We start from the raw sequence: 27,639 nt of genomic DNA, 5'->3' as shown, positions 1-27,639 counted from the left end.
CTGAACAGTAAACTACCTCATGGCGGCTTGTGCTCGGTCATAGACTGGCAACAACAATGCGCCCAAGCTGCCCCTCCTTAAGAGAGATAGCAGCAATACCCAAGGCCGTAGACCTATGCCGTGGGAAAGGAGACCGTGAGAGGAGAAAATGATGAACTGTGTTGAAGGTTGAATACCTAAGCAAATGATTCCCTTACAACCACCACCATCCATTTATTACAATATCCAGATATGAAGAATGTTACACTGCGACTGCTTTCTTTAGCACCCGTTTCCAAGAAATTACGGTTTACGAAAAAACACGTTTATTGTTGAAGAAATTGAATAACTCAACAATGTACACTCAACAAACATGGATGACACAATTCAGCACAAACATGATCATTAACAAGAATGTTGTCTCGTTTCACTGGCGGAAAAAAAATGTTCTTCCATAAATGTAGTCTCTGTGTCATGTCAACAAAAAAAACATCCAAAAAGGTGGAAAAAGTAAAAATTAGTATCTATATTTTGTAGAGTAATCCTTGGGAGACACCACCAGACCTCGTCCTTTTCTCGCTCCACGGTAAACTGTTTCCACAATGTCAATCATCTCCTGCTTGTCCTCCATCGTCCAGTTAATCTTGTTGTTGTTGCCGGTGCCCAAATCAATCATGATGTGTTTGTTCCTGTAGAGACACAAACGTTAAGTTCTCAATGACAGGCAGGAGCGGACATGAGAAGGTCTTCAAACAGCAACCTGGTTCTTCTAAATCAGATTATTATACAAGGGTTTTATTGATTTTTACATGAAAGCCATTGAGCGCTCACCTAAAGAAGAACATGACGGTGCAAGGGTCGTACAACTCGTACATCTTGTTGAAGTCGGGCACTTCTGTGATGTCCACCAGGTAGATGACGGCAAAATTCTTCACCTGTCAGGAAATACATATGTAGAATATTAATAAATCAGTAAAACCATTATCATGAACAGCAAACATTACAGGCTGAACAGCACAACGAGGGAAGGCTAGTTACTTGATTTATCTAAATACTTCTCTTTGACTAATGTTTTTGTTTACAAATGGCAACAATTAATTTTCCAGTTCACAGTAGCATAATGAAATATTAAACTATCATCATAAAACAGCAAAGTATTCAACATTACAGGCTGAGCAGCACAACGGATGTACGCTATTTACAATGTGGATCAGAACACTGCTCCTAGACTATTGTGTTTTAGTTTTTTTTACAAATAACAGCGTCTGCTTTGCCAGTTCACAATTGAATACATGTCATATTTGTGTTATTTACATTACAATGGCTACCTGAAAACACTCATGTTATCAGCTCGTCTTTATCAGGAACAGGCTAGTCAGAACAGGCCTCCCTTCACGGACTCCCTGTACGTTTCAAGATTGATTTAAAGATGTTATTGTTCGCTTACTACCTTTCTCTGACCCTTTACATCAAGGTCCCATTTAGGTCACTCAGGTCTGCCGACATGTGGGTTGTCCCAAAATCACATTTAAAGCACATGGGAGATCAAGACTTGCCTTATTGCTTTTATCATTTGACTACCTTTTAAGCAGGTATTTGTCTGCTGAGTGTTGTTTTAATGTTATTTTGTTTCTTAATGTTCAGTCAACCATCTTAGTTCAATCAATGTAAGATATGAACTAGTGCTTAACATACTGTTCGTGGACTGCTACGAACCTCTTTTACCTCACCTTTTTAGTGCACTGGGAAAAAGAATGGGCATGTCTAAATATGCTTTCAAAAGAGCACAAGTTACAGGTTTGAAACATGATTGCTCTGCCTCAGCTTTTTAACATCTGTATAGCTTTGAGCAGCATGTCCTGAAAACAGTCTCCACACGGCTGACTGAGAGTAAGACAACCCCAACATAACACAGTGTAATGGGAATCTGCAATAAACCGCCAAGATGAACATGGTGATGAATCTTCACATCCCTTCAGAGGACAACATAAATCTGCACTAGAAAATATATGAAGCATCCCAGGAAAGGACCCTTGTATGATGTTCACTACCTTGAAAAATGTATATGATTCTCAGCTGAGGTCAAGTCGAACAAGAATCTGTAACACTTCTGTTGGAGCTAAAAGGCTGAATATTTAATAACCACCAAGGATTTGGAAAGGTTTAATTATACAGTTGATCTGAAATAGTATCCTAGTTTTTGTACGTGTAGAATAAACTATTCCTTGGAAATAAATATTATTTTTTTTTACCAACATTTACCCCAACTAACAAAAGGAAATTCAAGGTTCCTGAGCAGATGGCACCGTGTACAGCAGCCTCTGCCTGAGTATCAATGTGTGTGAGGTTAATGCTAACGTGTATATTTAACAGTGCTTAAGCTGATCATAACTGTTATTCAGTTTCAGGTTTATGCACTTATATCATTTGAGAGTGAACATTAGAGTGTATAATAAAACACAATACATTTGACTGAAATACAAAGTTTAAGTCTGAATTGTAAACGTCTTGCTTCATTTTTTAATGCGATGTTCGTGCTGCTTTACGGATAGAAAGCTTTTACAGCAGATCCTCGTGTTATCACTGGATTAAAGTAACTATGTTTATTTACTCAACTACGGTGCTTCAGTACAACTTTAAGGGTACCTGTACTTTACTTGAGTACTTCAATGTTCTGCTACGTTGTATTTCTACTCCCCTACAATTCAGAGGTAAATCTTGCACTTTTACTCCGCTACATGTATCTCACCTTTAGTTTCTTTGTAGATGTGGATGAATGATGTGAAATTTAAACAACGTATAAATCAGACTTTAGTTCCACCTGGAGTAAATTCACCAGCTACCCTGCAGTATACAAAGTCATTCAAACTAGCTGCTCCTTTACCAGCTTTGAGAACACTTTAATGCACACGTGTCAAACTCAAGGCCCGGGGGCCAAATCAGGCCCTTGGTGGATTTAATTTATAATTACTATTAGATCTGGCCCGCCGGTATATTGCACGCACCTTCACTCCATCCTGAGGGTTTCCTCAGCTCAGAGCCTGAGCCCAAACATTGATGAACTTGATCCCAAGATGAGACGCCAAGTATCTGCTTGAGCTAGCATCACAGAGCAGCACACTGAGTTTACATGTTTCCTTCTGCACTTTCTTTCTTGAGACACAGGGCATGTTTGTTTGTTTCTTTGAGGGAAATCGTTTTTTTGAAGCTGTTGTTGGCCTGTAGAAAAATGTAATCATAAGAAATGACTCTGGAAAAGCTGCAGATGGAGCCATAAGAAATGAATGCAGCTGATTATTCAATGTTGTTTTTATAGGCAATCATTGAAGCTTTGTTAGTTCCAGGTTTAATATGTGCAACAAGTTCATTTCAATAAGTTTTGCAATAAACATTGAACCAGTCCGGCCCTCGACTAGTACCCATTTTTTTATTTTGGCCCACTGTGTATTTGAGTTTGACACCCCTGGTTTAATTCATCAATAACTCAAAAGGTCAACTCAAAGAATGGTTGAGAAACAAACAGACATGCAATCACCGCTAAATGCACTTTAATACCCGGGTATCTCCTCTTGCACTTTATATGTCGTTGCTGCTATATTGTATTACCATGTCATAAATACTTGTGTATGCTGCTCTTGCTCTTTTGCACTTTTTGCATATCATGTATTTTGTTTTTGCTATGTTTATAAAATGTAATTTTCTTAAATGTTTTATGTGAGGGACTGCGGATGGAAATGAGCTCAAAGCTAAATCTGGCACTGTTACGCTTGACACATTTGAATGTTTTAAGTGTTCATTACGGTGCATTGTCCCTGCCAAATAAACGATTACATAAATAACTACAATCAAAACATAAATATATTTTTCTCAAATGTGCCAATCTGCAGAATGACTACTTTTACTTTTGGTTAATTTAGTATATTTTGATGCCAATACTTTTGTAGTTTTACTTGAGTAACATTTTGATTGCAGGACTTTTACTCATAACAAAGTATTCCTACACTCTGGTACTTCTACTTTTTTTGACAATCTTCACAAATACAATTTTGCACTAATGTACATTCTCAACTATTGAAGTGACCGTTATTTTGTATATATTGATTGTTGTGTTTTTATTTAGGTCTTAATGTGTGCATATGTAAAAATGTGTCTTTGATTCTGTGTATATAATATATACATATTTGCACACATATTTTTATATTCGAGATTTGATGAAACTGTATTTCGATCTCTCTGTCTGTACACACAAACTGGAAGATTGACAATAAAGTTGACTTTGACTTGACTTTTTACTCAAGTACAAGATCTGAGTACTTCTCCCACCCCTGTGTGTGATGCTATTGATCATGGAAAAACAGGAGAGGGGCTACTACTATATTTAAAAGGTTGAATAAGACACTGGACAAACCTTTTCTGCAATGCTGTAGAGAACCTCGTCCATCTTCATGCAGGTCGGGTCCCAGTCGTGTCCGAAGCGGATCACCAGCACCCGGTCCTCTTCAGACAGGATGGCTTGGTCGACCTGCCAGCCATTGTGGAGATGTGGTAGCATGTACGACATCTTGATCCTTAGGTGTCGATTCCCACGCTGAAAAAACAAATGTATCTTTAGCTTTACTTAATCAGAGGGCAGTGAGAGTAACTTAAGTTTACATTCAGCTGTAAATGCAGATTTCTGCTCGTAGTTTGAGATGTGCAGTTAGCATGCTAGCTAGTTAGCTTGAATGGACGTAAGCCAAAGTAAAGTATAGAAGGGGAAATAATTAAGCTTTACTAGTTAGATAGGAATTAAAAATGTTGATGCGGAAAATACTTACCTTAAATTGAAAGGGAATTCGTATTTAAACGATGCTTGTTGGGTCTTATTTTACACAAAAAACCGTTAGTAATTGCTGCCGCTGTGTGTACCTTTTCGTAAACGTCGTGTGTGCGCGCCGCGCGTCATCAACGTGAAGGCAACGTGATTACGTCACGCGTATGTATGCATTTTGCTTTTGTTTTTCCTGTCACTGTCCGACCTCTGTGTTTATATATACAGTCTATGTGTACGACAGGAAAAACAAAAGCAAAATGCATACATACGTAACTGTAACTGGAGCATTTAAAAGTACATTCATACAAAAATAATGTTTTGTGGTTAAAAACGTTCACAACGAGAAGTCGGTCTCATTAGATAAGTAAAAAAAAAAGGTAATCTATTTTGTTTTATGACTAACTCACAAAGAAAGAGAAATGAAAACCATCACTAGGCATGGTAATTGATTTAAATCCAAATCAGGAATGTTTTGGGTACTCGCTTCAAACATTCTTGACCAAGGCCATACTTAACTAAATGTGGCAAACAGACTGACAGACTTTTTTTCCTAAGCTATATAGTGAACACCCTCATCCGTTTTATAATCAAATATAGACACAGTTATACTGAGTTATTATCTCTGCAGCACCTTAAGTAAATTAAAAGCTGAACATTCCTCAGACAAACAGGACACATGATCCTGTTTATCCCCAACATGCTCACTTCAGTCATCACTTATCTTCACTGCCGTCTCTCAGTGATAGAAATGGAGAGATCAGCTGTCTTGGTTTAACATTTTTAAAGTTTAAAGATGAAGTAGAAATTCTTTCATGATTTCATGTCTTCAAACTGTTGACTGTCTGTGTAAACATTATTTCCGGAAGTATAGACCCTAAAAATGTATATCTTTAAAAAAAGAAATGATTGTCTCATTTCCCTTCTGCATCTTCCTCCTATTTCCATTCATCTCGGTGAAAATGCATCTGTTCGCGGGATAACTCATTACCATTACATGTAGATAAATTATTAAAATATTTAATAGTATATAGAGTACAGAGACACAAAGACAAAACATGTATTGTTGTGCAATTCATTACAGTACAAATAGAAAGTACAACGGACAAACATTTAAAGGTTATATGAAAAACATTCCAGTCTATGACATAGCAGCATATTATGGCACTCCTTAGAGTATAAATCAACATTAGATATGTTTTATCTTTATTTCCACCACGCAACTACACAATCACGTTTACTGTGGTTCTGAATGGACGAATGATTGACAAATTTAGACTACTCAGCGTTAGTCTATTTTGGTCTAGGACACTTGATTGTTTAACGAGAAATGATTTCGCCATCTTCACAATAAAATTACGATCTGTTTTCTAAATACCATCAACACTGTAATCATCCCTTAAAGCTGACAACGGCATTCTTTAAATTCTGAATGGCTGTTTTTTCACATTGCACAACTTCAGCCTTCAGATCAAGTTTGAACAGTCTCTCGTCACAAGTCTCTGCTGAAAAGAGACATACCTCTTGCACCAGGTTGGTTATACAAGTCCTCTCTGCTATAAAACCACACCCTGTTCAGTGAAAAAAAGTTCAGATCCAAGTATGCATGAACCCACTTTATGCCAGCAGGTGGCATTAGGAACATTCACATATTTTCTGGAGCCAAAACGACTCCACCAGTGGTTCTTTGAACGTCCCACGACGTCTAGAGGAAAATATCCAAAGTCCATTGCTGTTCCACGAGGCAATTATGAAAAATCCTGTGCACATTAATGTCTAACAATCCCTGAGGAGCGCAGAAGCTCGGCTGAACAGACAGTGTTGGGTTGAGGTCAGGGCACAGGAGACTGAAACTGGACTCCTGCAGCTCCTAGTCGGAGGGATGCTCCGGGCACGAGCGATTCACCTCAAACCACTCGTCTATACACCTGAAACACAAACGGGAGAGGTTTGTGTCTTGTGTGATTATAATAAGTGAAAAAATACATACTAGGCCTGACAAGATTGTATTGTGATATGTGTTGTGTATTTCTGCCCAGAATTGGAATTAATTTGTCATTTAATATACATTCTTTCAAAGCGCAATTTACTTTTGATTCTTAAGAATATTCCAACATTTTTTTTTAAATATCCTAGTGAATAAATAATCTGTCAAATGTTAAATTATTACTTGAGATAAATAAATAATACTTATATTCAAGTCGTTCTGGTTCTCAAGACACATGCTGGTGCATATTTTCAGTTATTGTATTAATTGAACTACAACCTTTTCTTGAAACAATGCTTCTCTATCCACCTGTATTTTACCTTTGGTATTTTTTAATTAAAAGATGTATGTCAGTGCCTTGCACAAAAGTAAAAAATAGCTCCAACAGAGTGCATTCTTGCTTAACTAATAGTTTAATATTTTTGGAAATACGCTTGTTTTTCTCCAAAAGACTCATACCACTTGTTGGAGCCGAAAATGCTTAGTTAGCCTCTGTTTATTGTTTTTTAGTATCATTTGGTAGCACACATTCGTAATTGGTCACTTCCGGCAATAGTAACATGGGAGTGGTTTTTTGTATTTAGAACACCTGTTGTCAGGGTTTGTAGAAAAGGCAAAGAGGATGGGCTAGGTTCACACATATTCTGTTGACCAGTTGGTCCCGTTTTAGTTATTGTTTTTTCCCATTATGAAACATCGCTAAACTATAACTTCAGTACAGACTTTATACTTCAAAATCAAAGTGATGAGCCTAACTCTAAGCGACTATTCAGTGGGAGATTAGTCACCTCACCACTCTCATGTTTGTATGCTATCAATGAAGCTCTGGTAGTCATGATTTGTTTTACAGTTGGTGCATTTGTCAACCTATTCCCAACCACAATCTGCTTATTTATGCGTGTGTGTGTGTGTGTGTGTGTGTGTGTGTGTGAGCTACCTTTTATGGTAGATGCAGAGGCAGGGCAGCCTGGCGATGGTTTCTCCCAGCTCCATCTCGTCTAAACAGATGGCACATTCCCCAGAGTCTCTGGACAGGATGTCCTCTGAGCAAGACAATACGGACAGACTGAGAAAAAGAGCTTCCTCGCACACCAAATCACGCATCAGATGTTTCAGTAACATAATCTTGCACAACCATCTGTTTAACCTTTGGTACCAGAATGTCTGTCTGTGCCCACATGAACACTGGTATCACTGTTAGTGTTGTGGTGATTAAATATGCAGTCACTAGTGGGAATAGATTGTAATATTTAGAACGTATTTTCACTTTTTATTATACTTTTCTCTTATGGTATATTTGGTGTGTTCAATATACTTTGGTGTCACATGTTTATGTGAATATTTAGCTATGACCGGCCTTAGTGTCAACACCTGAAGCAAAGGAGTGACTGTTTTTAGCTTCTTCATGCAAACATGTTAAAAATGACTCATGCAGGAGAGGTAAGGTAGACTTTAAAAAACACTTCTGTATGCCTGTGGTAAGCTAGGAAACACTGTGCAGTCTGTGAGCGGCATGTACTGCATTTATCAGTAACATGCATGTTGCTCCACTGTGAAGCCTGAAATGTCTCTACTTGCAGAGAGTGTGTGTGTGTGGTGACTGACTTGTGAATGTATGCAGACAAGATGTGTGCCTTTCCTGTGTGTGCACATGAAAATGTGTGAGCACACTGACGGGGTGTGTCAATACACAGCTGCATATTTTCTTGCTGCACTCTAACATCTTGCAGGTGCAATTTTGTGGGAGATGTGTTGTTTTTACATTTTTACAAGTTTACCTACACGCTTTTATTTCAAGACTTTGTCAATTATTATTTCTTCATGATCCAGTAAAATAAATAATAAGACATAGCATTGTATTTGGAGAAGGGAAGCAAATGGCAGTGCAGCAGAGTAGATAAATACGCTTTTTATGGAAGTAAGTGATTAATTCAGGAACTTGTAGCTCTACTCTATGCAGCCTTATACAGTACTTTTACTTCATTGCATTACAGAGGTACATACCGTCCTTTCTCCTTCAATACATTTATTTGACAGCTATAGTTAATAGTTACCTTGTAAAGTTAATATTTTACGTTAACAAGACTATCCCACCATGTCCACTAACTTGCTGCATGTCAACCCGTCTACCTTCAACTATACTATACAGTTGAAGTAAAATAGTTTACATTTCTTTTTAAAACATCTGATAATTCTATAAAAAATGTTGTATTGTAATTGGTTGAACTACCCAACAGAAAATAAAGTAGTTAGAGGTCCATGTCAACCACTTGAACCATTAATACAACTCCCAAAGTAATGTGTTCAAATATGTAAAAATAAATATTAAGATCAAATAAGATCATCAGTGGTTCCTGAAGTGGGGGATTTAAAGATAAATACGAGGGGTCACAAGAAGAGAAAACAAACATATCTATTATTTAAATGCATGTTGACTTTTCCACCATTTTTTTTATTGGTTTCCCTGTAAAATACTGTATATCGAGGGTTTTTTCAGCCCATTGTTAATCTTTTAAATAAAACAATATATGGAGGAAAAAGACTCGGGACTTTTGCTTTCAGCCTAAATTGACCTGGAATTGTTTTAACTCTGAAAAAGGCAATTAGCCTCCATCAGAAGTACTTGCATGAGTTGAAATTGAGTATATTAACATTGTAGTACTGCAACTTCAATTTAAGTAAAGGATCATAATAATGGACATCTACAGTCCTGGTGTCATTCTTTACCACTCTGACTGTTCACTTGCATGTGCTCTTTTGCATGTCTATTTTTATAAAATAAAATATGCACATAATTAGCTGTGCCAACACCAGCTCCTTCCACTTTACGACTCCCCCATGACCTCTTGCACTTTCCCACTTAGTTCCTTACTGTTGTAGGTGAGCCGTGTTTTGCTGAAACACATGAGCAGGTGTTTCTCTATTTCATCCGACGCCATAAACTTGGAGCAAACAGGACAGTGGAATCCTGTGGAGGAAAACACAAAGACAAGACCATGAGCACCCAGATGTGTCCGATACGTTTTTATTGATATGTAAACAACAGAGAGAGAGAGCGTGGGACAGTTGTGGATAGGATTGATCTTACGCAGACCTGCATGACCTCATACCTCCAGGCACTAAATATCTAACCGTCTGCTTTAAGTAATCAGTTACAATCTGCTTACCTAATCATAAAATCATCCTGGTTATAAACTAAGTGCAAACATTTCCTGGAGAGAGGTCTTAATATTCAAATGAACAATCTATTCATAATTGAACCCACATACACAAAGCTTTATAGGCCAGGAGCTGCTTGACCTGAGATAAACTAGCCTCCTATTTGCCATTGTATCCCCTCAGTCAAGATAGGGGACAACAAATGTGTTATCTCGTTGCCTGATGTGAACCTCATGTTTGAGTCATTTGTTTTCGGACACAATGACAGGCCTGCAGGGTCTCAATCACAAGACTCTGAGGAGCAAAGGTTACTGATGATCTTATTAATGATTATACTTCCTCGTTAGGGAAATTACCTGTGGCCAGTGATCAAAAGGAAGGGGAGTATTCAGATGTAGATTTATTGACCACGTTATGAAACAAGGAAACTGGAGCATTTACGAGAACTGATTTAAGGATTCAGTAAACACTTGTGAGATATTTAGTTAAGAAGTGTTTGTTGATAACAAATTATATGGATGCTGGAGTGCTGTAACCGTATTAGTCTTATTTTGTGTTGTGGTCTGGTCTAGAGACACAACACCAGTTGAGAAACAGCTAGACTTGCAGATTCAGGAAGTCTGTGTGTGTGTGTGTGTGTGTGTGTGTGTGTGTGTGTGTGTGTGTGTGTGTGTGTGTGTGTGTGTGTTGTGTGTGTGTGTGTGTGTGTGTGTGTGTGTGTGTGTGTGTGTGTGTGTGTGTGTGTGTGTGTGTGTGTGTGTGTGTGTGTGTGTGTGTGTGTCAGGCAATGTGTAACCAGCAGGAAGCTCTTATCTGCTGACCTACATAATGCACTCTTCCTTCTCAGTGAAAAACAGGCCAGTTTTTGCTAGACAGAGAATAGAGTAACGTACAGTACAGCTGAACCACCTGTGGCTTCAATAAAAGTGCAGAGGTGCTAAACAAAGGGCTCAGTCATCAGACTGCTATTACCATATGCCTGGTATCATATGTCAAATGGAAAAATACTAAGTGATTTTGACAGCAATTGTGATGGATATATATATTATTAAGACATCTTGTCACAAAAATGTATGATATCCTACATGAACTTACATGTTGACTCTGAACTAATACTGAGTGCCATGAAATTAAAAATTACAGTTAAGATGTGTGGAAAAAAATGGCCGTTGGGGAAGATAAGAACAAAGTGTACCAAAGAGAACAGATATCCTTGCTCTTCTCTTTTTCTGTATACCACATTCATCTGAGGGTCTGTGGGTTTTGAACTGTCAACACAAGACATTTAAAAACATCATCATGGCCTTTGAGAAAATGGCATGGCCTTTTTCGCAATATTTTCTGACATTTTGTTAAACCAAACTATAGTTATAAACCATAACCCCAAGATTAATTGATAATTAAACAACTAGTTAGTTGGATTCCCATCACTATTGTGTTTCTACTTGCTGTAACACATACAGTGTACTTCAGGAACAATAAGGAAACAAGGAAATCAGAAAGTATCATAAAGGCACTGAGTAGCAAATGGTATCACTGTGATGGCTTTGTTTGTACATTGTGGAGTCACTGTTAGGACTTTGTCTAGAGCTGCCCTCTCTTATAGTCGACAATTGTTTGTTATTCAGTCATATTCGTTCTTTTTTTGTATTGCTTTTTTCAGACTTATTTTCAATAAACTTTTAGGCAAATCTTTGGTAAACAAAAATATCAAACTGATTCGTCTGCACGACTCTTTGTGGAGTTTTGATCTCAGCAGATTATATCAATCGATAGTCCCAGAATAATACAAATTTCTAATCGATATTCGGTCCAATCTTACCTCCCAGCAGGCGAGGGGACAGGTGAGCCGGTAGAGAGCCGACCAGCAACCTGTGGCCCTCCGGAGACAGCTCGCCTTCCTCGTCACCATCCGGGCCATCGAGGCTCTGATTGAGAACATGCGACCCTGACCTGCCACTGGTCGGAATACTGAGTCCGGAGCTGGTTGGCCCTGTGTATCGGATCCGAGGGCCATCTGGTCCATTAGTGTACCTAAACCCAGCGATTCTGCCTCCTCCGCTGGAGTTTCCAGATGGGAGATCAGAGCTGGAATAAGCCCGAGTTCTGCCATCAAATACCGGGTTGCTCTGTTTGGCACCCATGCTTTGTCAGTCTCACCTCCTCAGGTTGTGTGTGCGATTTAAAGTGTTTAGCCACGAGACATGATGACTTCTGAAAGACTGACAGCAACAAAGGAAATAAAGCCGAGTATGTGCACAACAACAAAGGCGAGGTGATCCAACATGTTAAAGTTTCACGTTGAGCCTTGTGCGTAAAATGCGCAATCACTTACGCATAACTTAATTTCCAAATGGTTGTTTTTTTTTCTTAGCAGAGCCCTTCCCTTTTTTCTTCCAACAATGGAAAAAATGTCTTCAGATAAAAGCCTTCAGTTGCTCCACTTCAGACGAGCGCATCAGAGCAAGTGTCCCACAGTTCGTCTGGTTCAAGTTTGTTTTTGTGCTCAACTGTGGCCGTCTGGAAAGAAAAATAAAAGCAGGGATTGCCCTCCTCCCCCAGTGAAGCAGCTCCGTCAAACTACACGCAGTTAACCGGGACATTATACACTGGCCTTCAAAGTAAAAGCAGTGAACACACCACTTGTGCAAAACATGTTTACAAACTGTAAAAGTTATAGTGAAATAAATTCCATGTTTTTAAAATATCATACATCAAATAATACATCAGTGTATTATTTAAAACCATAAACTACTTCCTACTAGTTTCTCAAACAAAAGGAATAGGCCTACTGCGCTCACTGAGGAAATGGTCTCTTTTAATTCCCCTTTTACGAGTCTTTAACACTAAAATAAATTGTCACAAAGGATTTTAAATATTCTGTTTTCCTGTTGCCCCTTTGTGCTCTGACTGAATGTGACTGACATTTTTGAGGGTTGTCTGATTATTCTCACAAAAAGTGGAACATTTAATGGTCAGTTCATCTAAAATTAACAAACTATAACATGAATTGCACAAGGACTTATTCCACTATTAGAGATGTGTAAAATATTGTTGTATATGATGTGTGTCTTTTAAAAGTCCTCTGCAGATATAGATACAAATCTTCAATAGGCTACAGTTTGGTAGTCCAGTATTTTGCTTTTGTAAGTAGTAAAGCCACCACCTTTTTAGCAGATACAATGTGTGCTTTTACTTTGAAGGCCTTCCTGTAAATTCCTGTCTGCAGTAACCCGTCTCCAGCTTGACGCAGCCCTGACGGTGAGCGTCAGGTGGCGCGTGACGTCAATCCCAGCAACACCAGCGGGCTGTTGGCAGAGCAGCAGGTCACCAGCCCGCTGTGATACCAAAAGCCTGCCCTACATGTTTGGCACTTTGTCTTCCATTAACTTGTGTAAATAAAGAAACATGCTCGAGGAACACTCTGTTCACACGGTTTATTGAACAATTCCACATACATCGGAGGACAAACAAAATATGCACTGCATGGTGACACATTCAAATAAAAAAGGACAACATTTACAAGCCAAAGAAAACAGGCTAAAGATGAATCTCTGAAAACAGTCTTGCATGTGTGCTTGAAAGGCGAGGAAGCGTTGCGCTGGATGTGACATACAACAACACACTGAGATAAGAGATAACAGGGCAGGCAGAAGGTGGCAGGCAACAAATATTATCTCCCCCCATGTGATATCATTTAGGGAATTAGGTGTGCACTTTATGCTTTAAGAGAAAACCTTGTAAAAGGAGCCGATAAATTCAAAAACAACACACGCCAAAACAAAATTGTGGCTAGATTTGGGAAGTCATTATAACTGTGCTAAGAAAGAAGGGCACACTGTGAACAAGCAGGAAGACTACAGGACATAAGGGTGTCATGTGACAATGAGCCCGGGGAAGGGCTTAAGCTGCAGCATGGGCCTTTGTTGTGATGGTCATATGATAGTAACATTGATTAAAAACGTCCTCATTACGTGACTCTTTGAGGTGCACTGCCTTTGAAACATTAAGAAACCTCAAGAAATTATCCATGCTACTGTCAAGCCGCACACTTTGATTTCCACATGGTGTAAAAATGCTTTTTTTTACTGTAATCTATGCGACAATTTTAACCATGTATTTAAAACTAGTTTTAGAGCTGCCCCATCTGAATCTACATCACAGCTATACATCCCTAAGTTCACTGAAAAAAAGGAAACGTTGCCTTAAATGTATTAGGTCAACGCAGTTATGTGAGATCTGTTGACAGAACACATTTAATTTAAGTCAACTTTTCAGTTTTCTCAGTGTCGTCTTGTTTGAAGTGTAAAACTTCCCCTCCTTCCTCCTCTCCCCCTCTTTTTTTATTATTTTCTTTCTCTAAATCTGCGTCACTGCAGTTGCCTCACGTAGCCACAAACTGTCAGTTTTTCGCCCGTTCGTTTTTTCAGCTAGCTCTCGTGTATCCTCTGTGTCAACAGACTGGCAGAGAAAGTAGGTTATCGGTCACATTCATCTCCAAAGTCACGGGGGAAGTGTGTGTGTGTGTGTGTGTGTGTGTGTGTGTGTGTGTGTGTGTGTGTGTGTGTGTGTGTATGTGTGTGTGTGTATTGCGGTAACATCTTTCTGTTTTTCTGCATAACAAACCCAGCTGAGGCTGATGTAATATTGAATAAAGAACTTTAACTAACCAGATGGTGAATGATCATGATTTATGATACAACTTGCATTGTACGTGGCTACTGCTCACGTAGCCCCAATGTGTGTGTGTGTGTGTGTGTGTGTGTGTGTGTGTGTGTGTGTGTTTGGGGGGGGGTCAATATAGTGCAACAGAGTGCACTCTTTGGAAAGCAAAGCCACTGACATTCAAGAACATGGTGGTGCATTTTTAGCAAGTTGGCCGTCAGTATGTGTGTGTTTGGATTAGAGTGTAAGTGTTTTGGGCTGATGAGTTGAGGCCCAGAGCTTCGGAGCAGCTCTGACCCAGCTGCAGGCCTCGTCTCGGGGTTTCATCACTGCTGGCTGACCCCCATCTGCTGGTGGTCCGGCCCCGGTTCCCCCTCCATGTCAGCGTGGTAGTGCTCAAAACTGTCGTCCTCTATGTCTGGCAGACCCAGCAGCTACAGTGACAGGGGAGGAAGGAGAAGGTTGTAACTTAAAGAGGTGTGTGTGTGTGTGTGTGTGTGTGTGTGTGTGTGTGTGTGTGTGTGTGTGTGTGTGTGTGTGTGTGTGTGTGTGGGTGTGTGTGTGGGTGTGTGTGTGCGTGTGTGTGTGTGTAATTTGTATAATAATAATAATAATAATTATAGACAGAGTTTGGTCTACCATCAAAAAACAACAGTGATTACAAATTTGTGAAAACACTGAATGAAGCTATTTCACATTCAAAATCAGTGTTTCTTTGGGCTTTCTGGCTGTAACTTACTGCTTGGTCAAATTGGTGACAAAGTCCTGTGACTACAATCCTTTATCATGTTGAAATATGTTGTCAAACACATACTAAATCCCAAAAATGTAATTGTATCACAAAATGAGTCTTAAAACTGGATAAAAAGTCGATTGATTATACCTTCCGACAGACACATGCTTATGTGGGATACGCCACCATTACATATGACCAAATTAAAAAGGGATTTTCTAGATTTGAAAGTTGTTTGTAAAATGTGGGGAAATTATAGTACGCAACTTAACAAAACACATAAAATAGATCTAGTGTGAATGTTAAGTATTGATGTGCAGTGTTGGGTGTGACTCGTTACAAAAGTAACGGAGTTACAGTAATGTATACTTTTTGCTGTAACGAAGTAATGTAACGCATTACTAATGACATGTGGGTCATATACTACCCATTACAATTCTCAGTAACGCAGTTACAACACATTTTAACCCGAAATTAAATGGTGTTTTATTTTTTAAGAATCCAGTAACATCGCGAGACATTCCGACACCAGAGAAAAATTGTGCGGATTGATTAGTAAGCCTGTTGTTTCCCCTTCTGTTCTTTTCCCCATAATGACCGCCTCGCTGCACATTATCCCACTTATTACACGGCCATACTAAACAAAATACAGAGCCCATTCCTTGTTCCTGTTATTGTTTACTTCCTCTCTGCCTTCTTCTGGTGATTTATCTGACGTCCAGCGCTCCGTCTTTTAACCTCTTTTCCTTTCTCTTTCTTGATCCTCCTTAGCAACCTTCATTATAGTCCTTGACACTGGTCATACTGTATTAACAACGTGTCACATGTTAAGAATTTACAATCAGAATCGAGTATTCAACTAAGCCGTGTAATAAAAGTTGTTAGTAGCCTTAAGGGCCTACACAGTTGTTATGCTATACCACATTGCCCTTCACTGGATGTATAATGAGCTGCACTAAACTACATTTTAGCATTTAAAATAACTAGCCATTATTTTGAGGTTATTTTGGTGAAAGTAACTCAAAAGTAATATAAAAGTAGTGTAACTCATTACATTTCAGAGACAGTAATATTGTAATGTAACTTATTACTTAAAAAGGACAGTAATAAGTCATATGTACTATATTACATTTTGGAAGTAACTTGCCCAACACTGTTGATGTGTATGAAACTGTAATAGTGTTATCGTTAAATGTCAAGACGAGAGTTCACAAAAGACCATAATAATGGAAGGAAACAATAAAAAGTCCAAGCTGTGGGTGGGGTTGTACATGTTTTGTCTGCAGCAGAGAGAACAGAATGTATCAGGGCTCTAACAGACACAGCGAGCAGAGGTCAGCGTGTGTTGTTGCAGCATGTTAAAGAGAGAAAACAGTGAATCCCAACAGCATCACTCGTTCTTGTTTTCTTACAGGCCTGAAGGACGTGAAGACTTTCTCCAGCACCTCCAGCAGAGTCTTCTTCCCGCAGGAGGAGATGTAGTCCTGGGCCAACTGTAGGAAGGGAAGGCAGTCCTCACTCTCACTCCACACGTGCTGCAGACAAAAGATGAGAACATATTGTTATGCTTTTTGGGGGTTTCCCTTCCCTGCAGTGTGTTATAAAGGTTGTCCATCCATCCATCTTCTCCCGCTTATCCGTGGTCGGGTCGCGGGGGTAGCAGTTCCAGCAGAGAGCCCCAAACTTTCTTTTCCCTGGCGACATCAACCAGCTCTGACTGGGGGATCCCAAGGCGCTCCCAGGCCAGCGAAGAGATATAATCCCTCCACCTGGTCCTAGGTCTACCCCTTGGTGGTAAAGGTTGTTGTGCATGAAAATGGTCTGCAAATGCTGACATTTCACAGATTCTCTCCCTATTCTGGATTGGACTCCTTTGTTTACTCCTTTAACATAATGACATCCATATGTAACACTTGCACTTCTATTGGCTAGCACTCCAACACATTGTACGTGATAGGCTAAGGAGCGGGACATCTCTAAGCTGTTGACCAATCTCAACAGAGCCAGCCAGCTAACCAATCAGAGCAGACTGGGCTCTGGTTTCAGACAGAGGGTGAAAAGAGGTACTGCAATACAGAAAGTTTGAGAAAAATAAAGAGCTTTTTGAACATTAAAGCATGGAGCAATGTTACAGTATAGAGGCACAAAATACAAATAAAAGCCTGAAAATGTTCAATCATAATATGTCCTCTTTAATGCAAGTGGGCTTAATGATTAAACTATAATAAGGGTAAACCAATATGAGAAAACATTACATGTATTTGGGTAAAAGAAAGAAGAGTATCTTAAAGCTTAAATATCTCAAGGTAAGACTGTTTCCCTTCATGTAATCACATTAGTGAATTAACTAACAATCTGCACTGTCATATTGTTGCACTAGATACAACAGTCCAGCTGTATAGTGACTACAACGTTCAGGATTTCACCAGTAAATATGTAAAGCTGGGTCAAGGAAAGTGCAGCACAGCTAAGAACAAAGCAACTAAACAAGATATAGAGGAAGATGTGTTTTTCAAGGACATACAGTAGACAGGAAAGACTAACAAAACATTCAAGGTTTTTTTTTTACACTCAGATACACAAAGTCCTGTTTGCTGTCTAATAATAACATGCATGATAAGTAGTTCCTGAATCAATCTGATATAAGGACTTTATATAGTATATGATGATTTTTTAGGTCAGATTGCTAGATAATATGTTAATAAATCAGCGTGAAATCCTAAACTATCATACAAATAGTTAAGTGTTATTTTCGCAAATAAGACAACAACAAGCTCTGTCACAATAATCAAGTTATGTTGTGTCATTGATTTGTAATTTATTTACGCTATCAACTTATCGTATCATTTAGAAACATGTGCCGTTTAGTTTTGATCTTTTTTACTTATCTTTTGTGAAAAGGACATGACCTCAATAATGTTCACTTTATCATCTTATTGTACAATGTATTGATGTGATGTGATGATAACCCCTTTAAATTGGCCAAACATAAAAATCAAAATGCCTTAATGTGTTAAAATATGTTAATTTATGCATCAATTACTTAAAATCCCATTAAAACCCGTAATGTCATGAATATTAGTGGGTAAATGAATGGAATTTTAAACTAAAATGAATAATTTAGTTTTAATAACATGAAGGGACCCACCTTCATGGTATAGCTTTAGGAGTCATGTGAGAGTCATGTGGACCAGGCAGGGGACATTGCTTTCCCAGTGTTGCAAACAGGCCACAGATTGAGCCCTGTCCTGCTCAGGGATGTTAGTTCCAGTTCCAAACCCAATCTCTCTGCAGATCTTACAACCGTTCTTGTTTTTCAGATGCTAAACACCGAATCACCTGACCATGACTGAAACTACAAAGCCCTGAGGGAAATCAAAAAGCTGGAAAACAGTGATGATGTGCAGCTGCTATAATGGTGGGACTGATCTCACAGCGCCCTCCAGTGAGAGGACGGTAGAGGGTTTGGAGGGGAAATCAACATACATTGAGTACTGTGTGTGCATGTGTGTGAATGTTTGTGTGTGTGACCGTGTGTAACATCCTGCTGATCGCAGTAATGATCCAGCGAGAATAACTGAATCTTAACAGTCCTGCAGAGAGACAAAGTTATTCACGCCGATTTGAGAGTGCACAGCAGACAGAGAACTGTGATAGTGTGTGTGTGTGTGTTTCCATTAGTGTCCATTAGTGTCAGGGCTGCAGCATTTAACATGCATTAAACAGAAATAAATGAAGGGTCGTCTGGGATAGAGTGAAATAAAAGGACGGAAAATAGAAAATGAAGTTGAGACAACCACATAATGTATTTATTTATTTATATGTGTGTGTGTGTCTAATGATATCCCCATTAGGATGGTTTGATTACACAATAGCTGGATTTACACTCATCTATGTTTCTCCAGCAGCAGCCATGGGAAGCTCCTTCTGTCTGCAGGACAGTCCAGACTCCCAACACACCGTCTCTGTGACATAATGTGTTATTGAGTGAACAGACGCCCTGGCTCCTGGGTCATCTCCATCTGCTCTTCAACCCTACGCCCTGTGAGCCCATGTCACTGAGCAGGAGGAGGGGGAGCAGGGCGGGTCCGGCCTCGGGGGCTTTAGGGCTCACTGCAGCATGCTGGTCTAGAGTGTATGGCTCAATATACAATATATAGTGTCAAGAAGTACTACTACTGAAGACGCTGAGCTCATATCGTTCATACTGTGTCTGTATTTATGGGGATTGTATACATTTAAGGTGCTTAAGTCTGTCCCTGGTATTACTTTGGCCTATGCATGTGGCTGTTTTGGCAAAAAAACTATGTGTTTGGCTATTACTACTATATTCCAGTGTAGGGAATTTAGAGAGACATATTTCAGACCGTCATGTTAGAAGGTTATACAGCTGAACAGCATCACATATCTACATTTGGTTGTTTACTTTATTTCTTCTTTGGCGACATTTATAGTGGTTTTACTGGAATAATTTGGATCAGAGCAGAAGTCTGGCAATAGTTCCTTCAAAATAATGATGTGAAAATGCATCCCTTGTTAATAATTCACTTTATGTGTACAGAGCATCGACCTTTAATTACATATTTAGTGGGACAACTATGGAGACACACTAGTTTAATATTAGTTTGAGTTGTTTGACAGCTAGCATTGGCCTCCACTCAAAAATTCATGTAATTTAAAATAAATGTTTAGAGAAAAGCAGAATAAGCTACCTATATATCCCCTCACATACATATATTTTTCTATTTGAATTTGACAGGCCCTGTTTGTGCTCAAAATGTAACATGGTGGTCTGCAGGGGCTTTTATTTTGAAAGTGACAGGCCTGGTGTTTTCTCTAACCTGGCTAGCATGACGGTGCTGTGGTTCAGAGGGTTATCGCAGTTGATTATAATGGAGGAAAAAACACCATCGACAGAGGGGTGGGTGTGCTTCCTAATTTAAATGACATCATCGCCCAAACCCCCCCCCCCCCCCTTGCCTTCCTCTGCTCTCCAATGTCCATCAACAAAACCGAGACAACCCCACCTCCAACCCACCCTCGACACACCTACAATAAAACACACACACACACACACACACTATAGAGTGAGGGCCCTGCAGACACTTACGAAACTGTCGTTGCCTCCGGGACACAGCACGTAGAAGGAGACGCCGGGCTCTGCGTAAAAGTCCAGCCGCCTCTCGTCGTCCTCCTCGGCGAATATGAGGTCGAAAGGGTTACCGGAGCACCACTTCTCCGCCGCCTCCACCAGATGCTTGAACTCCATCCTCTGTTATCCGGTTCTGCGGTGGTGGTGTCCCTTGATCTCGATCTTTCACGGCGATGATGCTCAAGACAAAAATAACAGCTGATCGGAGAGCAGCATCAGCAGCAGCCTGCACTACCTACCGCATCGCCTCTTTACGCACTGTCTGCATGGCCCGGGTGTGAAGATAATAATAACACTGATGGTGCAATTTATAGCCTACCGAGTTCTGGTGCACATCCGATCTCACTGCCCCATTCCTCTCTTCATCTCCCCACGTTATGAAGTCAGCCCGTCGGTCGCATACATGCATACGCAGGAGGACGCTGGAAAAAACGCGATGACGAACAGTGGAGCCGGGCAGCCGTCCATAAGCGAGGCGAGGCTGCCAACACTCACTGACTGTGTCACCTAACCTGCTGCTGAGCTGACTGCATGCCGGAGGAATCCTATTGGCAGTTTGACATTATGCATTATAGAAGCATAGAGCTATGTGATATGCAGACACATACATATAATGTACGAGGCACAAAAGGATCAGTTCACTAATATCACAAATAGATTTTAAATTTTAGCTACAAAGTCAAATTCTTATTGGCTTTACTAGCTTTTGATATGCCCACACTTTGAACTCCAGTTGCTTGGTGATATTTTTGAAATTTTCATTAAAAAATCGATAAAATGTTCCCAATATCCACTCTGAAAATTGTCTTTTTTAATAGCTCTAAAATAATAATAATAATAATAATAATAATAAATGTAATATGTGAATGTATTATTTTAAGATAAGATCAGATAAAACATTTTTTTTTAAACTTACTTATCACTAAAGCAGTAATAGCCATAAGAGTGAAACACAGGCCTCAGATAAGAGTCCCCCCCCCCCCCCACAGGAATACATCAAATACAAATACAATTTTAATATAAGTATAAAATACATTTCAAAATTAAAATGAGTTAAAAGGGAAATCTATAAAAAAAAGTCTATTAACATGTCTTACCCTTAAGGACTTCACATAACACCTTTAATGATCTTGAGTCAACACAACAGGGAGCAAAAATAAACACAGCAGTGTTTACAGGAATGAAGCCCCCCCCCCATCAGCTCCTGTCTGCCCTGCCTGCTCCTCTCCACCAGAGGGCGCGAGAAACCAACTCACAACTCCAGGCAAGAAAGCTCGTGATATTTACCTTCAATAGGACCTTTAAATGTGAGCGTCTGTCCTGTCAAAATAAAAGCCTAATTTAGGGAAAAGTTGGGTCGTCAAAAGAGCTACATTACAGCCAAAGAACATTATCTAAATGGAAAGTATTTTAGTACAACAACAAGCAATATTAAATTCTAAATATGCTGATTGCAAATTATGATTAAAGTATTAAACCCTGCATATTGATTGTTAAATACAGGAATCAACATGACGGCATGTGGCTATTTTTTTTATTGTGATGATCAAATAGATTCATTGTTATGTCCTTTTACAACTGGTTGAAACAGTAAACAGGCATGCACTTTGTGTCAGTTTGGTGTTGATGCTAAATCCGTGCCCTGTGTGGCCAACATTATGCAATTAGGTCTCGTTAATGGAAGGTTCATCTCCTGAATTGACATGAAACAGGCTTAAAAGTAGGAAAATCCCCCAAACGTATTGACACCATTGACACTGTATACCTTGAATCCATTGTTTCTTTGTTTTAAAAAAATCTAAGAGGTATTTCTTTTGTTATTTAGCTGAACATATACATGCTTAAAGCAGCCATTTGGGGTATTTCATTAGTTTAACCAGCTGGGGCTGGGATCGAACCACCAACCCTCTGATTGGTATATCAGCGCATTAACAACCCTAAACAGATTTTGATATATTATCATGTCATAGCCTGCCCAATTTCTGACATGCAAGTCTGCTGCCAACCCAAACATGCTTTTATTTTGAAAGTCCACACCAGAAGTAGTGTCATTCATCATTTCAGTGAGTTTACTTCAGGTTTACTTTCGTGTCCACAGTGCCGCCTCTCCCTGAGGTTGTGCTCCTCCACAGTGAGTGTCGGTTCTCCCAGCGGTCAGACGCGCTCCTCTGCGCACACACTGCGGGCAGACTGCGGACTCTCACCCCCCTTTAACTGAACCTGAACAAAGCCTGCACCATGCACCATGCACTGCGCTCAGTTTAAAGGTTAGAGAGGGAGGATCACCGCTGGACGACCCTGCTGTCCAGCACCCCGGGGTCGCGCTTTGTTCACAGTGAAGACCCACATTTTCTATCACCCAAAATAAATCTCCAGAAACCCTGAAAATGGATCCTTTACAAAATGGGAATAACTGTGAGGAGGAGGAGGAGGAGGAGGAATCGCAATGTCCCGAGGAGGAAGAAGTAGATCCAAGAATCCAGGTGAGGTTAGAAAATAAGTAAATGGAATCCAGATATTGCCTCCAGTGAAAGTGACATGGAGATACAAATGGGAAGCCGGTGAAAAGTAGTCAAGTTGTGTTAAATATTGTTAAAAATATGTTATTATATATTTACTTATTTAGTAAAAATATATAAATACTTTAAAAAGTTCAATAGTTCTACTTTATTGCAATACAAGCATAAAAGCATTGCACTTAAAAATAATTCACTCTTAACTAATGCAATGTTCCGTTCAGTCATGCCATAAAATCTAATATAATCTTCGATAGATTAAATTAAGAGTAGTTTTCCCTTTAACACTTTCTAGAAACACACACACACACACACACACACACACACACACACACACACACACACACACACACACACACACACACACACACACACACACACACACACACACACACACACACACACACACACACACACACACACACACACACACTAGTAAACAGAAATCACAGAGTAACTTCTACACTCAGGGTCTGTGTTAACCATTCTCTCTCCCCCCCCCCCCCCCCCCCCCCAGGAAGAATTGGAGAAGTTGAACCAGTCCACAGATGACATTAATCGCTGGGAAAGTGAACTTGAGGTAAGACTAAACACCAACGCGATTGCCTCTATCATCAGCGACTCTCCCTGCTGGGGTAAACACCTTCCAGTCATGGCTTGTCTGCATAAACACTCATCTCAAGGAGCCATTACGTCTCACTTTCCAACATAAAGTCTTACTTGAAATAAGCCTGATATCCTGGCCCTAGCAACGAGGTCATTGCAGGGAAACAGTTTACACTTGCAAACACGGAAATGTTCTAAAAGAGGGAGCTGCTTCTCTGGGAAAATGTGGAAAAACTGAAGCAGTGACTGTCGATCCTCCTTAATAACACACTGCGCTGCACTGTACTGTATGAACTGTAAGCAGTGGGGGAGGAAGTACTCAGATCTTGTACTTAATTAAGTAAAAGTAGCAACACTGAATTGTAATAATTCTCTGTTATAAGTAAAAGTACTGCCATTAAATAGACTTCAATTACAAAAGTAAAAGTACTCGTTATTCATAATGGCCCAGAATCAAATAAGTACATTATTGGATTATGATTATTGATGGCATTCATGTTTTTATCACAATATGTACATTTGGAGCTAATTTGAATGACCTCATATATGGTTTCTGGATTTCTTCACCTAAAATGTAATAATATTGTAAATGTTTACTTATTAGTTCATTTATAGTTTGATTTTACTAATAATCTAAATCTATAAAGTAACTGAAGCTGCCAAACTATGAAGGAAAGTACAATATTGGCTGCTAAAAATGTAGTAAACGTATTTGTAAGTTACATATCATTAAAAGACTCAGGTAAAGTACAAGTTCCTCAAATTCTGACTTAAATACTTGAGTAGATGTATTTTATTACTTTCCACCACTAAGTGCTACAACTGTGCTCTAAATGTTTAACAAAATATTTGAATGGCACATTTGGAGTAATCTAAATCCCAAATGCATCAGCCTTCCTTTACAAACACATTAAAGGGGCTGTAAAATAGGGAACCAGAGAAAGAGAGATCTTTTGTTTTGTTTTTACAGCGCTCACTGTTTTCCAAACTTTAACTAGGAGGGTTACTGTTCAGCAAAAGTAAAAACATTCCAGATGCCTGCTTTAGTTTTTCTTTGCCTCAAAGTAGGCCCCTTCTGTTTCTCATTAGACATCACTCATGTCCGTTTGCCATAAACCAGAGCTGGAATAAATGTTACAACAGTCAGAAAGGGACAGGATACAATACAAATCCACAGCTCAATGTTGCCATATTCATGCGTTCCATGCTAAAACCAAATAATTATAAAGTTTACCTATCTATGAAGGATTTAACCGCTGTTCTCTTTCTTTTCGGGGGGACATTTTACATTTCTTCCACTGCTTCGGTTACATTTTGAAGCATCAGTTGTGTAACTTTTTCTAAGTATTTACCCAGCATAATCAGAAAGAAAGAAGGTGATTGAGGCAGAATAAAAGTGGCGAGCTAAGGAATGTGAAAGTGCTGCTGGCAGAATGTCTTCCTGCAGAGTCTGGAGTTCATTAAGGAGTGTACAGTCGATCCAGAGGATTCAGGACAAGCTGAGGCAATGAGGTTAAATCCATGAGGTTACCGACTCTGCCAACAAAATGATAAACCTCTCATGCCAGAGAGAGAACATCTTGTCTGCTAGAGTTAAAGACTGTGTGCATCACCTACAGAAGCACATACGCCCATGGTGAAAATGACCCATTATAATCCTCTCGGCGTGTGTGTGCATAGCCTATAAGAGGCACACTTTGGTAGAGGGTAATGTAAACAACTCACAAAAGTGTCATTTGAGAAAGAAAAAATGGACATATAGACCAAAAGCACAGTTTCACTAACAAAATATGCTGTAATTCCTATAACGTATTTATGCAAATTAAATACCAGGCAAGTATTAAATAATGGTACCAGAGAGCATTTCAACTTAAACATGACACAGCTTAATGTGAATATGAATATACGTCCCTGCCTGCATGCTGCGTCACCATTTCAACGCAGGAACAGGAAGTGTGCTTCCTGTAGCGCCCTCTCCTTTTCCCTCTCTTCCGTCTTTTTTACAGGATGCAGGTGCTTGTGCCTTTTAAACTGGCCTGACTGTAAATTACAACACATACAAACTCATGCCCCTTTTCACCAAATCAGCTCTGCTTCTTGAACCAATTCTCGAACCACATATGCAAAAAAAGCCCACATTTCACCAGTTTTGAGAGGAATCATTTTAATTAAGGATGCATGATCAACACAGGGCGTCACCCAAAGGCAGTCAAGGGCGTATCGTATTGATAACATACAAGCTTTTTCTGTTATTAAGATAATAGTTTTTATCCTTAAACAAACATGGACCAAATATCAACAATTTTGTCCTTTAAATTATCTTCTACTTGTTTTCTTTTTAGTTTTTTTGTTAAGCAGATCGTAACTTGGTTTGGAAAGTCGTGTAAAATAAATGTATAATTATTATTTAACAGCATAACTGTTATTCTACGGACGAAAAGTTTATTATTCTGCCGGTATTTTGCCGCGCTTCTCCTCCCGCATTGAACATCGCAGAAACTCCGTTCAAACATCAAAACGTTCAGCTCGGTCGGGAATCGATGGCTATTACTTTTCTCATTCATAACTTTCATAATTCCAGAGATACATCCCATAATACATCACATTTGTAAACATTGAAGTCAATGGAGAAAATCTTCAACTTCAACAAATCTTCATGCGACTTCAACTGCTAACTGTTCATTCACACTTTCACTCAGAAACCTCATTCCAACTTTAAAATGTTACACATCTTTCTGAAATTATTCGGGTAAAACAACTTTTAAATCTGATTCTTACTTTTAGAGATATTAAACATTGTTCAGACCTTGTTAAAGAGGTTTTCTTCAGATTTTAACATTAACTAGAGTGCGTGATGTCACAGCTAGAGTGGAGAGAGAGAGAAGAGAGAGAGAAGAGAGAGACTCCTATGAAAATGTTCAAAAAGTGCTCAAACTTCACATGTGTGCTAACAGTCCAGACATCTACGGCAGGGGTTCCAAACCTTTATTGTGCCAAGGACCGGCAGATGCATTAAAAAAAAAGTCGCGGACCGGTTGTCAATTTTAACTGATTTTAATATTTACTCACCACCAGCAGGTAGCAACAGAGGCTAATTGTATGTAACAGCCTGAACAAATACTAGAACAATATGCATCCAAAACATATTAACGTTTAAAAAAGAACCAGTGTCGTTTTTTGGTTTTTCGGAAAACCAAAAAACCAACGTTATTCAGTTTTTAAACCAAAACGGGAAAACAGATAAATCAACGTTTTGGTTTTGTTTACGATTTACGGATAATCCAGTGAATGCTGGGAAAACGAGGAGAAGGCGCATTATGAAGGAGATGTCCGGTCGCCAGAGTGTGTGTGTGTGTGTGTGTGTGTGTGTGTGTGTGTGTGTGTGTGTGTGTGTGTGTGTGTGTGTGTGTGTGTGTGTGTGTGTGTGTGTGTGTGTGTGTGTGTGTGTGTGTGTGTGTGTGTGTGTGTGTGTGACACTGACATTTGTTTTCAGAAGATATTATGATGGTGTCATTCGTTCCGGTGCATGTCCGACAGCATTTAGCACTACATCGAGATTAAGATTAAACTAATTTATTTTGGGATTTTGTGTGTAAATTACTGTTCATGGTCATTTGAAAACAAATGCCGGTGTCGGACAGACACAAACACACCGAACACACAGAGCTGAGCTGAGCAGAGTACTACACTCACACACACACATCATGCGCCTTGGTGACTGGACATCTCCTTCATAAAACTAATAAAAGGGGGAGTAATCGGGCAGTTTGATGTGTGTAGAGATGTGTGTAGAGGTGTGTGTGGTTAACACGTAGCAGCCTGCAGTCACTCTTAAACTGTTCTGATGAAGGTAAACACAGCGAAGGCGGTGCGTAAAAAGGCACCGCTCTCGGCGCGCTGGTGCTGCACTTCTCAGAGGCGGAGTATACGTCCCGCTGCCTCCTGATGCTGCAGCCATTTCATGAAGTGAAGGAGGTTTTCCTTCTATAAAACAGCTGTTGCAGCAGATACCGTGAGAGTCCCGGACACGAA

The 27,639-nt window shown here is 39.5% G+C and overlaps 4 protein-coding genes across 4 annotated transcripts in view; 1 reads left to right on the top strand and 3 right to left on the bottom strand.

Annotated features, from left to right (window-relative positions):
* Positions 1 to 288: 288 nt before the first annotated feature.
* Positions 289 to 4,964, bottom strand: txnl4a (thioredoxin-like 4A). Its single transcript, XM_034235026.1, has 4 exons — positions 4,797 to 4,964; positions 4,388 to 4,567; positions 811 to 914; positions 289 to 668 (listed from the first exon to the last, which is right to left on the bottom strand). Exons 2-4 carry the CDS (start codon positions 4,538 to 4,540, stop codon positions 497 to 499), a joined length of 429 nt encoding a protein of 142 aa, XP_034090917.1. The 5' UTR covers positions 4,541 to 4,567; positions 4,797 to 4,964; the 3' UTR covers positions 289 to 496.
* An 829-nt stretch (positions 4,965 to 5,793) lies between these two features.
* On the bottom strand, positions 5,794 to 12,482 carry LOC117558690 (E3 ubiquitin-protein ligase znrf2-like). Its single transcript, XM_034235040.1, has 4 exons — positions 11,758 to 12,482; positions 9,649 to 9,744; positions 7,714 to 7,819; positions 5,794 to 6,717 (listed from the first exon to the last, which is right to left on the bottom strand). Exons 1-4 carry the CDS (start codon positions 12,077 to 12,079, stop codon positions 6,660 to 6,662), a joined length of 582 nt encoding a protein of 193 aa, XP_034090931.1. The 5' UTR covers positions 12,080 to 12,482; the 3' UTR covers positions 5,794 to 6,659.
* An 875-nt stretch (positions 12,483 to 13,357) lies between these two features.
* On the bottom strand, positions 13,358 to 20,985 carry mturn (maturin, neural progenitor differentiation regulator homolog (Xenopus)). The gene is made up of 3 exons (XM_034235041.1): positions 20,444 to 20,985; positions 16,746 to 16,868; positions 13,358 to 15,034 (listed from the first exon to the last, which is right to left on the bottom strand). Exons 1-3 carry the CDS (start codon positions 20,600 to 20,602, stop codon positions 14,927 to 14,929), a joined length of 390 nt encoding a protein of 129 aa, XP_034090932.1. The 5' UTR covers positions 20,603 to 20,985; the 3' UTR covers positions 13,358 to 14,926.
* Positions 20,986 to 22,582: 1,597 nt separating this feature from the next.
* The window catches only part of LOC117558684 (SH3 domain-binding protein 5-like), a 21,890-nt gene continuing 16,833 nt past the window's right edge, over positions 22,583 to 27,639 (top strand). The window contains exons 1-2 of the mRNA XM_034235028.1: positions 22,583 to 22,968; positions 23,519 to 23,581. Coding sequence (XP_034090919.1) covers positions 22,873 to 22,968; positions 23,519 to 23,581 — 159 coding nt within the window. The 5' untranslated portion in view covers positions 22,583 to 22,872. The remainder of the gene's footprint in view (positions 22,969 to 23,518; positions 23,582 to 27,639) is intronic.

The sequence above is a fragment of the Gymnodraco acuticeps genome, unplaced genomic scaffold, assembly GCF_902827175.1.
Source record: "Gymnodraco acuticeps unplaced genomic scaffold, fGymAcu1.1, whole genome shotgun sequence".
Taxonomy (NCBI): Eukaryota; Metazoa; Chordata; class Actinopteri; order Perciformes; family Bathydraconidae; genus Gymnodraco; species Gymnodraco acuticeps.
This window is presented reverse-complemented; position numbering and strand designations above follow the sequence as displayed.

Excerpts from the sequence above, each read along its gene's own strand:
- txnl4a (XM_034235026.1), bottom strand. The coding sequence starts at position 4,540 with ATGTCGTACATGCTACCACATCTCCACAATGGCTGGCAGGTCGACCAA. Across the intron at positions 915-4,387 it reads TCTACAGCATTGCAGAAAAG|GTGAAGAATTTTGCCGTCAT; the intron begins GTTTGTCCAGTG and ends ATTTCCTGACAG. Across the intron at positions 669-810 it reads ACCGTCATGTTCTTCTTTAG|GAACAAACACATCATGATTG; the intron begins GTGAGCGCTCAA and ends GTGTCTCTACAG.
- LOC117558690 (XM_034235040.1), bottom strand. The coding sequence starts at position 12,079 with ATGGGTGCCAAACAGAGCAACCCGGTATTTGATGGCAGAACTCGGGCT. Across the intron at positions 9,745-11,757 it reads GTCCCCTCGCCTGCTGGGAG|GATTCCACTGTCCTGTTTGC; the intron begins GTAAGATTGGAC and ends TTTCCTCCACAG. Across the intron at positions 6,718-7,713 it reads CTCTGCATCTACCATAAAAG|GTGTATAGACGAGTGGTTTG; the intron begins GTAGCTCACACA and ends TTTGTGTTTCAG.
- mturn (XM_034235041.1), bottom strand. The coding sequence starts at position 20,602 with ATGGAGTTCAAGCATCTGGTGGAGGCGGCGGAGAAGTGGTGCTCCGGT. Across the intron at positions 16,869-20,443 it reads CCGGAGGCAACGACAGTTTC|CACGTGTGGAGTGAGAGTGA; the intron begins GTAAGTGTCTGC and ends TTTTGTCTGCAG. Across the intron at positions 15,035-16,745 it reads TCTTCACGTCCTTCAGGCCT|CTGCTGGGTCTGCCAGACAT; the intron begins GTAAGAAAACAA and ends CTGTCACTGTAG.